The following is a 15,971-nucleotide window of genomic DNA, read 5'->3' on the forward strand; positions in this document are numbered from 1 at the left end:
ATGTGTCCATGGCGTGTTTTCTTCCAAACATATTACTCTATTCTCAAATCTTGAAAAAGACCTTCAAGTTAAAGAGAGAGGCACATCAAATTACACTAAGACCTTCCCTTAGCGTTGCTAACTAACACGGGAAATAACACCAAAACCTTTAAACTTGCATGAACTTTCTCTACGTTTAGGCTCTTTCACAGAGCACTTCTTCTGGCACTGAAATCAGACTTGCTGCTTATACGCTGCCCTTAAATAAGCAGCCAGGAAGCATCTGAGTGAAACACGTGACAAGAAGAAGTGTAAATAAACAGAAGAGTCCTTCAGAAGCGAAGGCCTGCAGTCGGACTTCTGTGCTTGTGCAAGCAGTCACCTGAGAGCGGTCTCGTTTCTGGGTGGGGGGGGGGGGAGAGGGGGAGGTCGAGGTCATACAATCACTCAAAAGAGGAAAAGCCCCAGGTCAGGAAGCCACGGTGCCTGTACCGAACTCGGTGTTTCCGCAGGGGCGAGCGGCCCGTCCCCTAAAGCCGCGCTGCCGCCGCGGAAGGCGGCCAGGCAGGCAGCTGCCGCCGCCGCTCGCCTCGCGCCCAACCCGCGGCACAGCCCGGCCGCCCCTCCCCCCGGCCGCGCCTCGCGCGCCAACGGCCGCGGCACGCGCGCCAACGGCCGCGCGGGGGGAGCGGGAGGGGGAGGGGGGAGAGGGGCGGGGGAGCGCGAGGGCCGCGCGGCGCCTACCGGCAGACAGCGCCCTGGTCACCGCCGTGAGCTGCCCCTCCTGCGCCCCCCGCAGCATGGCGGCCCGGCGGCGGCGGCTGCCCGGGCGCGGCGGAGGGAAGGGGAGAGCTCTCGGCCCCGGCGCCGGCCCCCGCTCGCCTCGGCTCGCCGGTTGCCAGGAGCCGGCGCATGGAGGCGCCCGGCGAGCGCTTCCGGGTCGGCCGCCGCGCGCCGCGCGCTAAGCGGCCCGGCGGGGAACGCGGCCCGCCCCAAGGCGGCCCCGCTCTCCCCTCGCCCCCGGCCGCCGTGCTGCGGCGGTGGCGGCAGGAGCCCCCCGGTAGCGGCGCAGCGGGGGCCTGTTTGCCGTCCCGGCCGCTGCATGGCGCCTGGGGAGAGCGGGGCCCCGGCTGTCGGCGGGAAGCGCCGCTCGTTTCCGGAGTGCTGTAGCAGGGGCAGCGCGCGGGGCCTGCCGCGGATGTGATTTTCTGTGCGCGGTGTCCCCGGGAGCTCGGTTCACGCGCCGGGAACGCGAACCCACGGCGCTCCCTGCTCGCCGCCCGCCCGGCGGCTCCGACTCGGGCTGCATAAACGCCTGGAGCGCCAGCAGCGCCGGGCGGAGCGGCGGCTGCGCCCGCCGGGACCCTGCCGGCGCCGCTCTCCGGCCGCCGGGATGCTCCGCAGCGCCGAGCTGATTCGTGTAATGTTTTCCGCTCTTGTGCTAAACGCAGACCCGCCGCCCTCAGAAATCCCGCTTGGGAGCTCAGCTCGGGCCTTCGGAGCCACCGCGCCAGGCCGGCGGTCCCGACGGGCGGAACCCGCCGCGGCGGCAGCGGCGTCGGGGGGGAAGGAGATGGCGGGAGCACCGGGCCGGGCGCCCGCTCCTATGGCGTCCTCCGAGGGCGCGGGCCGGCCGGAAGGTGCCCGGCGCCGCTGCGTAATGCTTCCGGGGTAGGGCGGGCCGGAGCGGAGGGCCGCGGAGATGCCGGACTACCTGGGCGCCGACCAGAGGAAGACCAAGGAGGAGGAGAAGGAGGATAAACCCATCCGCGGTGAGCGGCGCTGCGGGGCCAGCCCGGGCCTTGGCCTCCCTCCTGCCCCCTTACCGGGGGGGGGGGGGGAGGGCGGCGCCATTACCGGGGCAACGGGGCGGCAGCGGCCCCCCCCCCGGTCCCGATGGGGACCCCGGGGGAGCCCCCGAGCGGGGGGCGGCGAGGGAGGGGAACGGAGGGAAAACAAGGGAACTGAAAGGAGAGGAAAAAAAGGAGAAAATCCGTTTTAAAATCCCCCAAAGGCTGGTTGGGGCGCTGCGCTCGCCGTCCGGGAGCCGCGTCTCGGCCGGTGGCGGCCGGGGGGCCCTTGCGTGGGGGGAGGCAGAGATGTTACACGTGGCGCAGCACTTTAGCTATCTATTTAGTTACTTATTTGTTTGTTTATTAACATTTCCAAGGAAAAATGAGGAAATTCCAGACTCTGAAGTCTGAACCTGGGGCTTTGAGATAAATTAGTAGGTGGTGCGGTAAAGAATTGAATTATGGAACTAAGCGAAAAAATAGTGGTAGGGAGGAGAAAATGGTCACTGCGCCTCAAGCTTTGTGAAAGAGCCATTGAAGATTTGGAATGGAGATCCATACAGTGCAATCCATGCAATCCAATCCAATCTGGCTGCTTTCGTGGCCTACCAAAGCTCTCTTATGAAAAGGCTCTTGAAAAGCTCAAGTTGCCATAGGTAAAAGAGAATACCCTTTGTTGCTATCAGAAACATTCATGACAAAAAAATCTGTTAAGGGCCGATAATGACAAATATCACTCTGCGGTGGTGGTGGAGGTCAGTATGTATTTGTCGTGTTCATTGCCGTTCTTGCTGGGGAGAGGATGTTGGATCAAAAAACTGTTCGTCTCCTCTATGATTACCATCATTGCGTTGTACGTTTTACAATATTAAAACTCAGTGTTGCATTAGTTAGTGATTCCAGGTTGTTTACACCTCCTTTAGTAGTTTCCAGTAGCTTTTCAGTATATGGAAGAGGGGAGTGCATGATCCATGGGACAGTTATTGAGACGAGCTTTGATTTGGTTGCTGCTCCCTGCTCATGCTGGGCATTTTTGAAAGAGAAGAAAGTGGTGAAAATTGTTTTGACTGCAATTCATGTTTTCTTAAACATGAAGAAACAAAAAGTTAAAAGGTAGGGTTTTGACATCCTCTTCTTCAATTACTTTTCTGTACAGTCTTAGATTGATAAATTTTACTTCACTCAAAACAGCTTAAGTAGCTTGCTTGCTGTGAGCTCAGGGTGGTGCATGTTTTTGATCTGAAAGGAGTAGCTGGAGAACCTGTTTTGTTTTTCTTTAATGTCTGGCTGATACTTTGGGGTTTAATTTTAGTGAAAAGACAGAAACTTAAAGTAATCTCTTTGAAATGTTTATTTTCATCTTTAGAGGCAATTTGTACTGCTGTGTTTGTTTTTGAAACTGGAATCTAAGTCTTTTCTGTCTTGTTTTAGCACTGGATGAAGGGGATATTGCCTTGCTGAAAACCTATGTAAGTACACATACACGTGTGAGAGTATTAAAGAAAAAGCATGAGAATGCAGTTATGAATTCAGTGCAAGTGTGGAGGGATATTTATTTAGGGAATAGTTAGTAAATGTGCTTTTCCTACTGCCTTTCTTTCCTGTCAAAACCTTTTCTCCCTTTCTCCTCCTGCCATTAAAAAAAAAAAAAAAAAGGCAACAACCTCAAAACCTGAAGATAATCCAGTAGTATCGATAGCCTGGAACTAATGAAGTCTTTTTTTTTATTTTTGTGTTGTGTCTTGTAGCTGATTGTCATAGGGGTCTAACAGCTGCTGCTGTTGTAATGTTCTTTCACTAAGCAACTATTTTCCTTATGTTGTGAGAAACAATATGACCCGTCCTCCCTATCAAGTTTGCTTGCTATCAGCCATCAGGCTGAAAGCCGTCAGTGACGGTACACAGGTATTATCACAGATAATGTGATCTTGGAAGGCCTGTTGCATTTTAAGCCTTACTGAACATGCAAATCTCCTCCCTCCATTGGAAAGTACTGTGGATCTGCGAAAGAACTATTCATAAAAATGAAACTTGCTGTTTAGTGTATTCCTGGATTTGAATACGTTTGCCAGAAGTCTGACTTTGAATGATGCTAAGACTCCTTTACCAAACTCTGGAACTCTGGAAGGACTGAAATAAGTTCTGTGCCTACTGTGGCTTCCTTTGTTGCCAGATTGATAAGAAGGAGTTCTGCAGGACAAGGTAGTAAAGCATTTTTTCAGATGTGAGCATCTGGCTTCTAGTTTAGTGATTTGCCCCGTGATATTCCGTGGGTGGTAGAGAGGTTGGGTAAAATGGTTAAAGCTGTCATACCAATAGTTTTTCATTTCTGTGCTATTCAGATAATGCATACAGAACGTTTTCTTTGTATAATTTTTAACATATGTGTTTTTAACTTTAGAAAATTTTCAAAAATGAGGCTGAACAGTTTTAAAAGGAAAAACACATCCTTGAAGCTTACAAACAGGAACAATTTCTACTTGGACAGTGGTCAGAATTGTGTAACAGTACTTTGTAACTTCATATTTTTGGTGAACAGATATGTTGTTGCTGGAGTTTAGTGCTGTCTTTTTTGGCTGTGATCAATAACTCTTTGTTACACCAAGACAATCTGTGGAACCTTTTGATACTAAGTAGCTATTGGCATTTTTTCCTGAACATAAAATAATCCGAGTTATGAAAGCTACACAGTTATTCTTCTTTTTCAGGGCCAGAGCACGTATTCAAGGCAAATCAAGCAAGTAGAAGATGATATTCAACAACTACTTAAGAAAATCAATGAGCTTACAGGTACCTTTCTTTCTTAAGAGAACTTTTAGTAAAATAGCCACATATATCAAGATGAGTGTTTTAAGAAGCTGATTTTTAAACAACTTCTGCATTAGTTTATTATTGTTATTTTGTAAAAGAAAAGATACATTTATTTATTTGCTAGTCACAAAACTTTTGCTCTGTAGGTCACGATCTGCTTTTTAATTAAGCAGGGCTAACTAACCTGTGCGTGTGATTAAGAAATTTTGAACTTTAACATATTTTTATTAAAAATGTTTATGTATTATGGTAGCATGTAATGAATGGCTCTTTCTGTCACTGTGTAACTTGTGACGTGCATCAAGCTGCATTTGAATGGTGATTGAACTTCGGTAGACTGCAGAAAACCAACATGATGTAATGCTTTTAATTAACTAGTGGTTCTGGTCCTTGTATAAGGAAGAAAAATGTATCAGAACACTTAGCATTTAAAACCGGTGTGGAAGACCTGCCTAGAAGACCAGAATTTCCATTTCCAGTAAACCCCCTTGGTTCTTTTTCGTATATCATGGAGATGGTACTTCTCATACCTGTGTCTTGGAAGATTTGTGATGTTTTTTCAACTGTGCAAATTCCGTAATTTCTGACCTCTTGCACTGAAGCCTTTCCCTGAAAGCTTTTGCAGAATTTCACTCCTTTTCTGAAACTTCTAGAAACACGATTATCCTTGAGATGTGTGTCAGATTTGGTTGGGATAGTTCACATGCTGCAAGGTTTTATCGAGGGATAGATAAACTGGCGTCTGCATGTTCAGGTGGACCGTCACGTGGACCTTTTTTCTTTAGGAAACTTATTTTTTAGAAAATCCATCAAGGGTGTTCATGTGCGTGAGTGCGTAAGAACTCCAAAAGCTTACTGCATGCTTATGTGTAAGGTGCTTGGTGTGTGAAGGACTGCTGAACTTAGCTGCTTCTGCTTCAGCCTGTCTGTGTTTTACACAGGAATCAAGGAATCGGACACTGGCCTGGCTCCTCCGGCCCTTTGGGATCTTGCTGCAGATAAGCAAACTCTCCAAAGTGAGCAGCCATTACAAGTTGCAAGGTAGACGCGCTCTTCCTCTTTGCAATGGAGCTGCATAGCGATATAAATATGTGGCTTGTAACTTGTTTGTATAATTTTTTTTTCTTGTTTAAAAAGAAGGTTCAAGTCCTGCCCATATTTAAAGTGCTGTTTACCGTTGTGTATTGTGCCTGATCATGTGCTACGTGTTTTGTACTTATTCCCGTAACCGTTTTATGAGGCTACAATAATAGAATCACAAGTACAATAACTATTTAAGTACATTTGGAGAACACATAGACTCTTTCTAACGTCTTTTTCTTGAGGCTTATGCAAATAACAAGGCAGTTAGTTAGCTTGTTTACCTGGTGGTATTAATCGTATGTCCTGTGTTAGGTGTACAAAGATAATCAATGCCGACTCCGAGGATCCCAAATACATTATCAATGTCAAGCAGTTTGCTAAATTTGTGGTGGATCTTAGCGACCAGGTGGCACCTACTGACATAGAAGAAGGCATGAGAGTTGGGTAAGTAGAGTCTTTGCGTTAGTTTCAGTCTCCAGTAACATTTCTTTCTCATCTCATCAGTCAGTTTGACACGTCAGCAATTGTTACCTGATATTTCTGCAGTGGTTGACATTGTAACAGTGATGTCTTGCTGTTGGAAGATAGCTCACAGAAATCTGCATGCGCTGCTAGAACGGTTTGATTTTGACGTCATTCTGATGAAAACAATGCATCGTGGGCCAAAAGCTTGCAGTTCGGGCCCACGTGAGCTTCAGGGAGCCTGAATGGCCTGGTTCCTCTTTGACAGTCTCTCTGGACACAGGGCGTCTACAGGAAACTTTGTTGAAGAGGTGAAGCGAGTCCTTTAGACTTTTTAGAGTCAATATTTTGCCCGTTCACTCAGTTGGATATTTTGAAGTCTAATTTTCAAAATGTTCTGGAATTAATATTTTTGGAAACCTTGAACTTTCCTGCAGAACAGGAATTCCAGTTTCTAGCCCATTCTGACTGTTGACTTTTAGGGCTTGGCTCCCTTGATGCCAGAGAAAATAACAGTTTAAGAATTCAGCTTCTTCAAATGTGAAGTTGTTTCTTCATGACAGTTTAATAAACAGATGTTAATATAATGCCGTTTATGCCTTCTCACCAGGGTGGACAGAAACAAGTATCAGATCCATATCCCCTTGCCTCCAAAGATTGATCCCACAGTCACCATGATGCAAGTGAGAACTGCCTTTACTTCTTATTACGTTCATCTACCTTGTAATTTTGATTACTTTGGCTGGATTTTGTTTTGTTCTGTTGAAAGCCTGGAGAGATAGGCAGCATCAAGTTGTTCAAATGATCTCTTATCTTTTTGCTATGCAGGTAGAAGAGAAACCTGATGTCACTTACAGTGATGTTGGTGGTTGTAAAGAGCAGATTGAAAAGCTGAGAGAAGTGGTTGAAACCCCTCTGCTTCATGTAAGTGACCTCCAGACTGAAACTTTTCCTATTATGTTAAAAGTATTTTAATCGTCTGTTATCTTCTCTTGTTTTTCCAAGTACTAGTGTAGTTGAATGCAAGCAACTAAGTGAAAATTGGTTTAACAAATGAATACCAGCCTTTCCTGGTATATAATTCTTTTAATTGGTAACTTTCTTAATTTGCACACAGTCATTCTTGCTTTCTGTTTCCCACCCTTTTACAGCCTGAAAGATTTGTTAACCTTGGAATTGAGCCTCCCAAAGGAGTACTTTTGTTTGGGCCACCTGGTACGGGCAAGACACTTTGTGCTCGTGCTGTTGCTAACAGGACTGATGCTTGCTTCATCAGAGTAATTGGATCTGAATTGGTGCAGAAGTATGTGGGAGAGGTAAGAGTGAGCACTCTCTGGAAGGCGGGGTGAATTGCAGATTTCCCAGTGGCGGAGACCAGATAACCTAATAGATGTGATGGATGAACGTACTGGCATGCTGGAGATACGAAGGGGTGGAGGAACTGTCAAACAAACCATTGCAGGATGCGACTCACACAATGAGTTAAAAAACCTGAACTATGCTGTCAACAGTGAAATGGACCTCGCAGCGCAGAATGTAATCTGCGGTGTAGGAGGACACTAGGATTAGAATTCTGTTCTCGACTATGTCACTTATTTTTCAGTCGGCCCTGACGTGAATCGTTTCAGCCTGTACTTCTCCTGAATTTAAGTGTAGTAGTCTGTCTCTCCTTTCTAAAATTGCTTTAGGATTTATGAATGTTTGGTGATACATACTTGTACAAATAAGAGTTTTATCATTGGAAACTTAGAATTGTTTGGAAGCATGAAAAGTTTGATTTTTTGATATCTTTCCTTGAATGGGCCTTAACAAAATCTTGATGTTGCTTTCAGGGAGCTCGAATGGTTCGTGAACTCTTTGAAATGGCTAGAACTAAAAAAGCTTGCCTTATATTCTTTGATGAAATTGATGCCATTGGAGGTATGTTTGTGGTATGCTTAGCTCTAATCTTGTATGAAAACCTTCTAAATTGTCTTTTCACGTTGTAATTCTTTACCTGGATTGCTGCATTTCGGCAAATGTGCTTGTAATTGTCTAAATAGCTAGCAAAACTAGTATCAGTGTGGACACATCTACTGTTTAAGAAACCATTGAAGTGGTTTATGTAGCTTGAAAATATTTAGCCCAGATGAGAAATCATTTTCTGCATATTTGGAACACCCAGATGATTTAAAGTTAGCTGAAAAAATCTCTGTACAGTGTTCAAAAAAAGCACTGTTAGCTTAAACCTGCTTCAAGTTCTGTACCGTATACTTAATCTTTCATACCGCCTGAAAATGAGATGAATTTATTTCCCCAAAGGAAGTGCTTAAGCCCTTTGGAAGCAGAACAATTTTTACACAGGCAAAGGCTGGAGGAGTTTGGTTGAGGGGAGGAAAAAAACAAAATACGTTCATAAATTACAGCAGCTTGGTCACTTACTGGACAGGGAGATACACCCGTTAATATTAAGGGTAAAGATACAGTGCTTATAATCAGCAGATAATACCACTCACTTTTTGGGTGAAATATGTCATTTTCCGTTAATCCTCTCTCATCTTTTTTAAACTTGTCACAAATACTTGCTTGTAACTTCAAGCATCTTCCACGTTATCTTCTATACAGCAACTGTGTTGACATCTCTGCCGTGCTCTGAAGGTCTCTCTCTCTTATTTTGTAAAATACATGTGTCTCTTTTTTTTGTAAAATGTCTCCTTGCAGGTGCTCGTTTTGATGATGGGGCAGGGGGTGACAATGAAGTGCAACGTACCATGCTGGAGCTGATCAACCAGTTGGATGGGTTTGATCCGCGAGGCAACATCAAAGTGCTGATGGCAACAAACAGACCTGATACTCTGGATCCAGCACTGATGAGGCCTGGGAGGCTGGATAGGAAGATAGAGTTTAGCTTGCCTGACCTTGAGGTCAGAATGCTTTCTTTTCATTGTTAAGTATATTCTCATATCAAAGTTTTTCTTCACTTAGAACATTATTCTCTGGAAGCAGTTTAGAAGACAAAAATGGCACTTTTGTGTGTAACATACAGATTGAAGATATTTCAAAAAAGTTTTCCCACATTGCACAGATTCCATCCCTGTCAGGGAAGCCATGGAAAAAACTCCATTCACTGTATGTTTCTGACCCAACAGATAAAGAATCCTTTAACCAGCTCCATGATTTAGTTCTGAAGCTGGAGTGTGGTTTGTTTAGCTCCTTTGAGAGAGATTTCTTGTGGTACTTCTACCATTAAAGCTCTTTTACTTGTTTTCTTAATTTTGTTTCAAGAACACTTAGTTCTGTGTTGCTCACACGTTTTTGTCCAAACATCAGAAACGGAAGTTAGGCAACAGATAGATAGGAGTTTTATTTTCCATCTGGCCTGGCTCTGGATGGTGGACAGCTGCACAGTGATAGCAGGTCAAATCGTGTCCTCTTCCATAGTGTCAACGCTTCTATCCTCCAATCTTTTCTAGGGAAGAACTCACATATTCAAGATACATGCTCGTTCCATGAGTGTTGAAAGAGACATCAGATTTGAGCTGTTGGCTCGACTGTGTCCTAATAGTACAGGTAACTTTTTTTTTTTTTTTTTTAACAATTTTGTGTGTTTCCCATTTCCGTTTATGATTGGTGTTGAATTCATGTATCCCTTTCTTTGAAAGGAGCTGAGATTCGCAGTGTCTGCACAGAGGCAGGCATGTTTGCCATCCGAGCACGTCGAAAAATCGCAACAGAGAAAGACTTCTTAGAAGCTGTGAACAAAGTCATTAAATCGTATGCGAAATTCAGTGCTACCCCCCGCTACATGACCTACAACTAATATGTTGGAATGTTTTTCCTGTTTCTATTGTTAAACTTCCTATGAAACAAAAGTCCATGTGTACTAATTCATACCTTATTCGTGGAAGCTAGAAATAAATGGCGTGTTCCAAATAACAGGTGAGAGTTTGTTTTGAATGTGTTCTGCACTAGTGGAGTGTTGCTACTCCAGAAAAAAAACCCAGTGAAAGGCCAGTGCTGCAACCAGCAAGATGTTTCTAAACCAGATATCTGAGCGCTGTTTAACTGTGAAGTTTAGATTCCCAGGCCTCATGTACACCTCAAAACTTAACATGTATGCTGGGGAAGCACTGAAAGATCCCTGTGACGGCAGTGATTCTGGGTGTGCTCAGAAATGCTTGCTTGATGCTAAGCAGTAAGGTACAGGTGTAGACTGAGAAAATTCCTAGGAACCGCACAGGAGAAGAACTGAGGAGGAGACACTGGTACGTCAGCCCAGGTGCTTAGTGGTCAGACATTGCCCAGCCCAGCTTTTGTTGAAGTTCTGTTTTTTATGAAATAAGTGCTGGATCAGGAGGGAGGAAGAAGTGAGTGTGATTTCATAGCCCGGAGGAATGAAGGATTCCTTCCTCCCATTACTGCTCTAAAAAATTTTAAAGTTTGACATCAGTCTAAATGTGCTAGTAAGCACTTTGCTGTATCGTATTGCTTGTCTAAGGTGCTGCTATGCACAGAATATGATCCTGATAGCGTCCTGATGCACTGGTGGTGGGGCAAGTAGCTGGCAACATCGAAAGGCTGATAAAAATGACGTTGCTGGTTATCTAGCATGTTTCAGCAGCTTTTCATCACTGGAAAAATGGAGTTTGAAGAAATCCTAGGAATGAACAGCTTCTTGGGAACTGTTTTGTCTTGAAGTGAAAGAAATTTTAGCAGGTTTCAACACATCCGATACCAGTTTATCAGTCTCAGATTGTCAGATCCACCTTTTTTTTTTTTTAACGGGGAAATGTGTACAATAGGGAAAGAGTTTTATGTGGTACACTTGTCACTTCAGCCAAAACCTTAGAGTCAGCATCTTGATAAACAGAGTTGGGTAGTCTGGTGGTTTTGTCCGCATCCGTTGGAAAAAAAAAAATCTCAACAGTTATGTGTTATTTTGGAAAGAACATTTTGGAGGGGGCTGCAAGTTTAGAGGTAGGACAGAAATTTTTTCATTTTGAGGCTGAGAGAGAAGAGATTCAGAAAGCAACACTGATGAAATATCTCTGTGCATTTCAAGTGCTGCACTTGGTAAAATAAAGTGTACTTTTAACTTAAGAAGGATAAATGAAGTATGAAAAAGAGACTGGCTCTTCCAAGGGATTGTGAATTATCACATAAATAGAAAGGTGAGGGGGAATATTATTCTGAGTATTAAGTAAGTGGTTTCTCTACATCAAACAAGCGAAGACATTCAGGACTATCTGCTGGTGACGAGGCTTCAGCAGGGAGTGTGCACAGGCACTACCACACAGATGTACACAAACTGGAGAGGAGCAAGACAGGAGCCTTGTTATGAGGGCAAAGGCTATGGGGTTTGTGTAAGCCTAAGATAAAGTTTACATTTTTCTGCTATCTAAATAGCAATCTGGCAGTCAGAAAAAGAGGGAATCACTTTACTTTTCAGCAGGTGACTTCTTAGGCTAGACAGTAGGAACCACTGTTTAGGCTGATGGCAGCAAAGCACAGGAAGGTGACAGGACAAAAGCGTCCCGAGTTTATTTTACGGGATGAGTTACCAGCAGGGCTGGTGGTGCCCAGGAATGGGCTGCACAGTGTACATGTCTAGGACTGCCTCAGGCAGGGGCTTTCAGCCCCCCCCCCCCCCAACCCCATTTCAGCAGCTCCCCAGGAAGTGCAGAGGTTACTACTGAAATAATGCAAAAAAAAACAAAAACAAAAAAAGCACAGCATTAATTGCATCCTTGTGGTGGCTGGCAAAGGAGAGGGCTACACCCAGGTAGGGCAGACGGTCGGGTGAGCAACAGGAAGCTGGGCAGCAGGGAGAGCAAACTTGAATGCAAGTGACACATCAGCGTAGTTCATAGCAGTGTTTCGTTAGTGCTGCTAGCATGACGAACGCAAGAAGGAAGGTAACACCAACACATGGCACACTTCCTCAGCTCTCAATTGTGAGCTGGGTACACCTAAACTACTTGTAAAGAAAACGCTCTCCTATTGCATCTTTATTTGTTGCTGCCTGCCCCCCCCCCCCAGCCCCAACCCAGCTTTCAAGCTTCCAGGAGCATACAGGAAGTCTTCACTCGTGGACTGAGCTTCAGAGGTGGCAGGGCCATGCTGGCTCTGGTCCAGAGACCTAGCTGTAGTCGCTTTTAGCCCATAGATGCACACATGCGTGTGCTTGCTCACTTGCTGTCTCTCCCCCTCCCCCCCCCAAAAAAAAAAAACAACCACACAACACAATTACTGCAGACCAGCTCTAAGGAAAGGTTTATCTAGCTAAGGAAAAGCAGTTAAACCCCCCCCCCCCCCAAGAGCAACAGCTTGCCCAAGCACAACACTAAGAAAATACACCTTCTCTACAGCTTTGCTGGACGTCACAGTTAAAGGACTGAACACATGCACAAGCAGGAGGAAAGGAAATCGCGCTATGCCCTGCCACCTACCTAATGAAGATGAGCCTAATGAGAAGCAGCTGAAGACACTGCTACAATGAGGGGCTGTATTAAAACTACATACAAGGTGTTTTGCCACCATGCTTTAGAGAAGGTTTTGTGTTTTAAATGAAGCAGTTAGTTAGCTGTCTTTTTCAGGAGCCCACATTCCTCGCATGCCTGATTTGATTTGAGAGGTGGTAGGCCGGGTGGAAGAAGCGCTTCCTCGTAACCCCTTAACAGCAGGCACTTGCATCGTGGGACTTCAGCTGGTCCCACATACACAGTCTTGCCAAGACAAAGTGGAGAATAAGGACAAGTCCTGTTAAGCACTTTTTATTTTAGAAGTTGACACAGTATTGATGTGACCTGAAGAAACTATATAGTTAAAAACAAGCTGCAACAAGCTGAAAGTAGAAAAATATACTGTATGTAGATACAAAGGCTTGTTAAACTAGTTAACATTATAAAATGTACTAAAAGTTGCTTAAATAAACACACACATTATGTGTTCACATAATGTAAATGTGCATTCAATCCATCCTTTGAAGGCCAGCTAAGCAGTAACTTCTGATGCAGAATGCTTCCTATCCCTCTGGGCAGGGGAGACTGAGGAAAGCACACGTCTTCCCCTACCGCCCCCCAGGTTTTGGGGAACACTGTTTACCTGAAGCAAGCGCTGATTACAACAGTCAGAAGCAAAAATAAAAGTATTAACTTCTGCATTCAGAAGGGAGGAAGTAAGTAGTTTGAACTCCCTTGTACACAGGCCCTTTGATTTGAGAGTGCTAAGTGCTGTGTCACCGACACACTGCTTCCTCTGTGCTGTTGAAATAACCAACAGGAAAACACTGATAGGTACCTACCTGCTCAAGTTTCATAATGACTTTTGCTAGGCAAAGATAGGAGTGGAAGATGTTTTTTTTTTTTTTTTTCCTGTTTGAATTACTCTTCTGTGTTTCACTTCTCACACCTGAAGTCAAGCAGTACCATAGGGGCAGGTTGTAGAGAAAAAAAACAAACTAGGGTTTCATTAAAAAAAAAAAAAGGCACTTTATGTTTTGGAGTTCTACCGAAATCTATTTCACAAAGCACTTGAAAGCTGAGGCAGGAACAGCAGTGGTGGTAGGAAGACAGCTCCGGCAATTGAAAAATGCTTTTTAAAAAAATGTTTTTGGACCACTGAGACTTTAGACCTTGTCTACCTTTTTATTCCAACTTAAAAGACTGCATATAGGGCATCATTTCTTAATTTATTAGGCCGATCCCTGCCTTAAACCAGTTTTGTCTTCAAACCTTGAAGCCAAATTAATTTTAGCTTCAAATCAATTGTACTCCTTTCTAGAAAGCATTAACTAGGTTTTGGCAGTGAAAGTACAACATTGATAATTAATAATTATAACAAACAATGGGATACCAATTTGAAATCGTCTTAGAGTGCAAATTTTCAGGAAATGAGTAGATCAGTATTGTAACGAGAGGTTAGATACTTTAAAAAAATGAGTGTACCATTCAGGTTTAAAAACAGTAGCAGCTAATGCCACCAGCGTGAATTCATTAACCCAGCTGACAGATTATTCCAACTTTTATATAGATCTATTGTATGCAGATGTTGACATCAGGCTTTCAATGTGATTTAAGAAAATTCTTTCAAGACACTGGTACAGTGCATTGCAATTGCAGAACAGTTATTTCCTGCAAGATCCCACTTTGTAGTGAGTTAAAGTGCCCATTTTCTCAACAGGAATAGGAATGTCACCTTGTCTATTATTTACTTTGTGTTTCGCTATTTTACCTGCAGCTAGTTAAGTGCAATCAGCTCAATGCAGTTATTCCCTCTGCCATGCACAGAACACACCAAACTGCCTTCAGTCTTGCATAATTTTATGCTTGTACGTCACTGCAAGGCTACACCCTGATTCAGAAAGGAAAAAAATTCAAGACCATAAAGGCTTCCAACTCCTCATCCACTATTCCTACGGTAAATAAGCCCCACCCTGAACCCGTAGATGCAAATAGCCCTAGGCTCTCTTTAAACTGTGCAAAATTAAATATTGGAAAAGAGTCTCTATCAGCAAAAATTATGACTTTCATTCTGCCAGATACCGCTCTTCAGAGGTCTAAGGCAGTCTGTGAAGCAGAGGCTTCTTTCACACGGCAAGCAAGGACAGCATCATGAATGCTGTGAAACAACAAATCTCTTGTTATAGTGTTTTCAAAAAAATTCAGTCTTGTCAGCTCACTCATAACAGGGCCTGCAAAACAAAAACGTGGCATCAGTGCATAACCCAAAGCACAAAGACAGAAGACAAAGATATCTCAGGAGGCAGATTTGTTTTCCTCGCTTCAGTTTTTGTTCCACTCACAAGGAACAAGTTGAGACAAAAGATGCAAATTAAGTTGTCATTACTCAAAATATTTAAAATATGCAGGGAATCACATGATACTTACATTCAGAAAAGGTAGTTCTCTTATCCAACCATAATATAGAAGCCTACTCTTGTCCCAAGTTGGTACAATGCTGAATGCCAAAAACTAGGAATATTGCAGGGTTGTCTCCTCATGACATTTTTATAACAATTTCAAAGGACTAAGCTAGGACTAAGCTAATCTGTCAACTGAAATAAATGGGAGCACCTCTAGTTCTCACAGCAACGCATTGTATCAGTGCTTTACTCTCACTAAAGTGAAGGCTCTATTAAACACGGGTTTGCTTTTCCTGAAGTCCATTTTATGTGAAACAAGCACTGATACTACTGAAGCACCTGGCAGTAGAAAATGCAGGGCCAGGGAAGGAAGAGATAAAACACTAGTCTCTCCCACAAAGCTCACAGAAAAATCTCAACTCACCGCTACAGCCGGCAATATAGACACAGACACCAACTTCTCTGTATTCTTTTATAATCTGCAATGGAGTTAAAATTGAGGATAAATCATTGTACAGATGAGGCATATCATTGTACACATTATAGTTCTGGAAGGCGTAAGCTAGTTACTTGTGAGAGCAGCAAGTTCCACTTTCCTCAATATTTAGCTGAAGCTTTCGAAGATGCAGAATTAAAGCTAATTATGTGAGACGCTGGGTTATTCTTCAGTTGTCATTTATATCCCATGTACCTCACTTACAGATTTGCTGTTTCGTGGGAGAAAAAAAGACTACTTACCGATTTTAATGTTTTTGCTCCAACTGAGTCCACAAAGTTCACTGGAGTAAAATCCAGAATTAAAGAGTGGACATTTGTTTTTGGCTCCACGAAGTATTCAAGTTCATCAGGAGACCTGTCTTGTACGCTGTCCTCTACAGATGTGAATTTTCCATTTACAGGTAACTCATCATTTGCTATCTCATGTTTTACACTTGCTTCCACATCATTAGTCTGTTAAAGACGACAAACACAGCCAGTACTTTTTCAGCATTGATCCCCTT

At 44.0% G+C, this 15,971-nt stretch overlaps 3 protein-coding genes across 7 annotated transcripts in view; 1 reads left to right on the forward strand and 2 right to left on the reverse strand.

The window, feature by feature from the left end:
* Positions 1 to 922, reverse strand: part of DNAJC2 (DnaJ heat shock protein family (Hsp40) member C2) — an 18,709-nt gene extending 17,787 nt beyond the window's left edge. Inside the window, exon 1 of the mRNA XM_068929173.1 lies at positions 724 to 922. Within this exon, the coding sequence (XP_068785274.1) occupies positions 724 to 781 (58 nt within the window). The 5' untranslated portion in view covers positions 782 to 922. The remainder of the gene's footprint in view (positions 1 to 723) is intronic.
* Positions 923 to 1,548: 626 nt separating this feature from the next.
* On the forward strand, positions 1,549 to 10,043 carry PSMC2 (proteasome 26S subunit, ATPase 2). The gene is made up of 12 exons (XM_068929588.1): positions 1,549 to 1,751; positions 3,204 to 3,241; positions 4,481 to 4,562; positions 5,525 to 5,624; positions 5,979 to 6,110; positions 6,739 to 6,811; positions 6,957 to 7,052; positions 7,280 to 7,444; positions 7,961 to 8,048; positions 8,829 to 9,031; positions 9,581 to 9,677; positions 9,770 to 10,043. The coding sequence occupies exons 1-12, from the start codon at positions 1,682 to 1,684 to the stop codon at positions 9,925 to 9,927; spliced, it is 1,302 nt and encodes a 433-aa protein (XP_068785689.1). The 5' UTR covers positions 1,549 to 1,681; the 3' UTR covers positions 9,928 to 10,043.
* Positions 10,044 to 12,864: 2,821 nt separating this feature from the next.
* SLC26A5 (solute carrier family 26 member 5) overlaps positions 12,865 to 15,971 on the reverse strand; it is a 39,632-nt gene continuing 36,525 nt past the window's right edge. For all 5 annotated transcript variants that reach the window (XM_068929487.1, XM_068929475.1, XM_068929367.1 and 2 more), the window contains 3 exons: positions 15,709 to 15,921; positions 15,395 to 15,449; positions 12,865 to 14,799 (listed from right to left, as the gene is read on the reverse strand). In XM_068929487.1, the coding sequence (XP_068785588.1) occupies positions 14,657 to 14,799; positions 15,395 to 15,449; positions 15,709 to 15,921 (411 nt within the window). In that variant the 3' untranslated portion in view covers positions 12,865 to 14,656. The remainder of the gene's footprint in view (positions 14,800 to 15,394; positions 15,450 to 15,708; positions 15,922 to 15,971) is intronic.

The sequence above is a fragment of the Struthio camelus genome, chromosome 1, assembly GCF_040807025.1.
Source record: "Struthio camelus isolate bStrCam1 chromosome 1, bStrCam1.hap1, whole genome shotgun sequence".
In the NCBI taxonomy this organism is placed as follows: domain Eukaryota; kingdom Metazoa; phylum Chordata; class Aves; order Struthioniformes; family Struthionidae; genus Struthio; species Struthio camelus.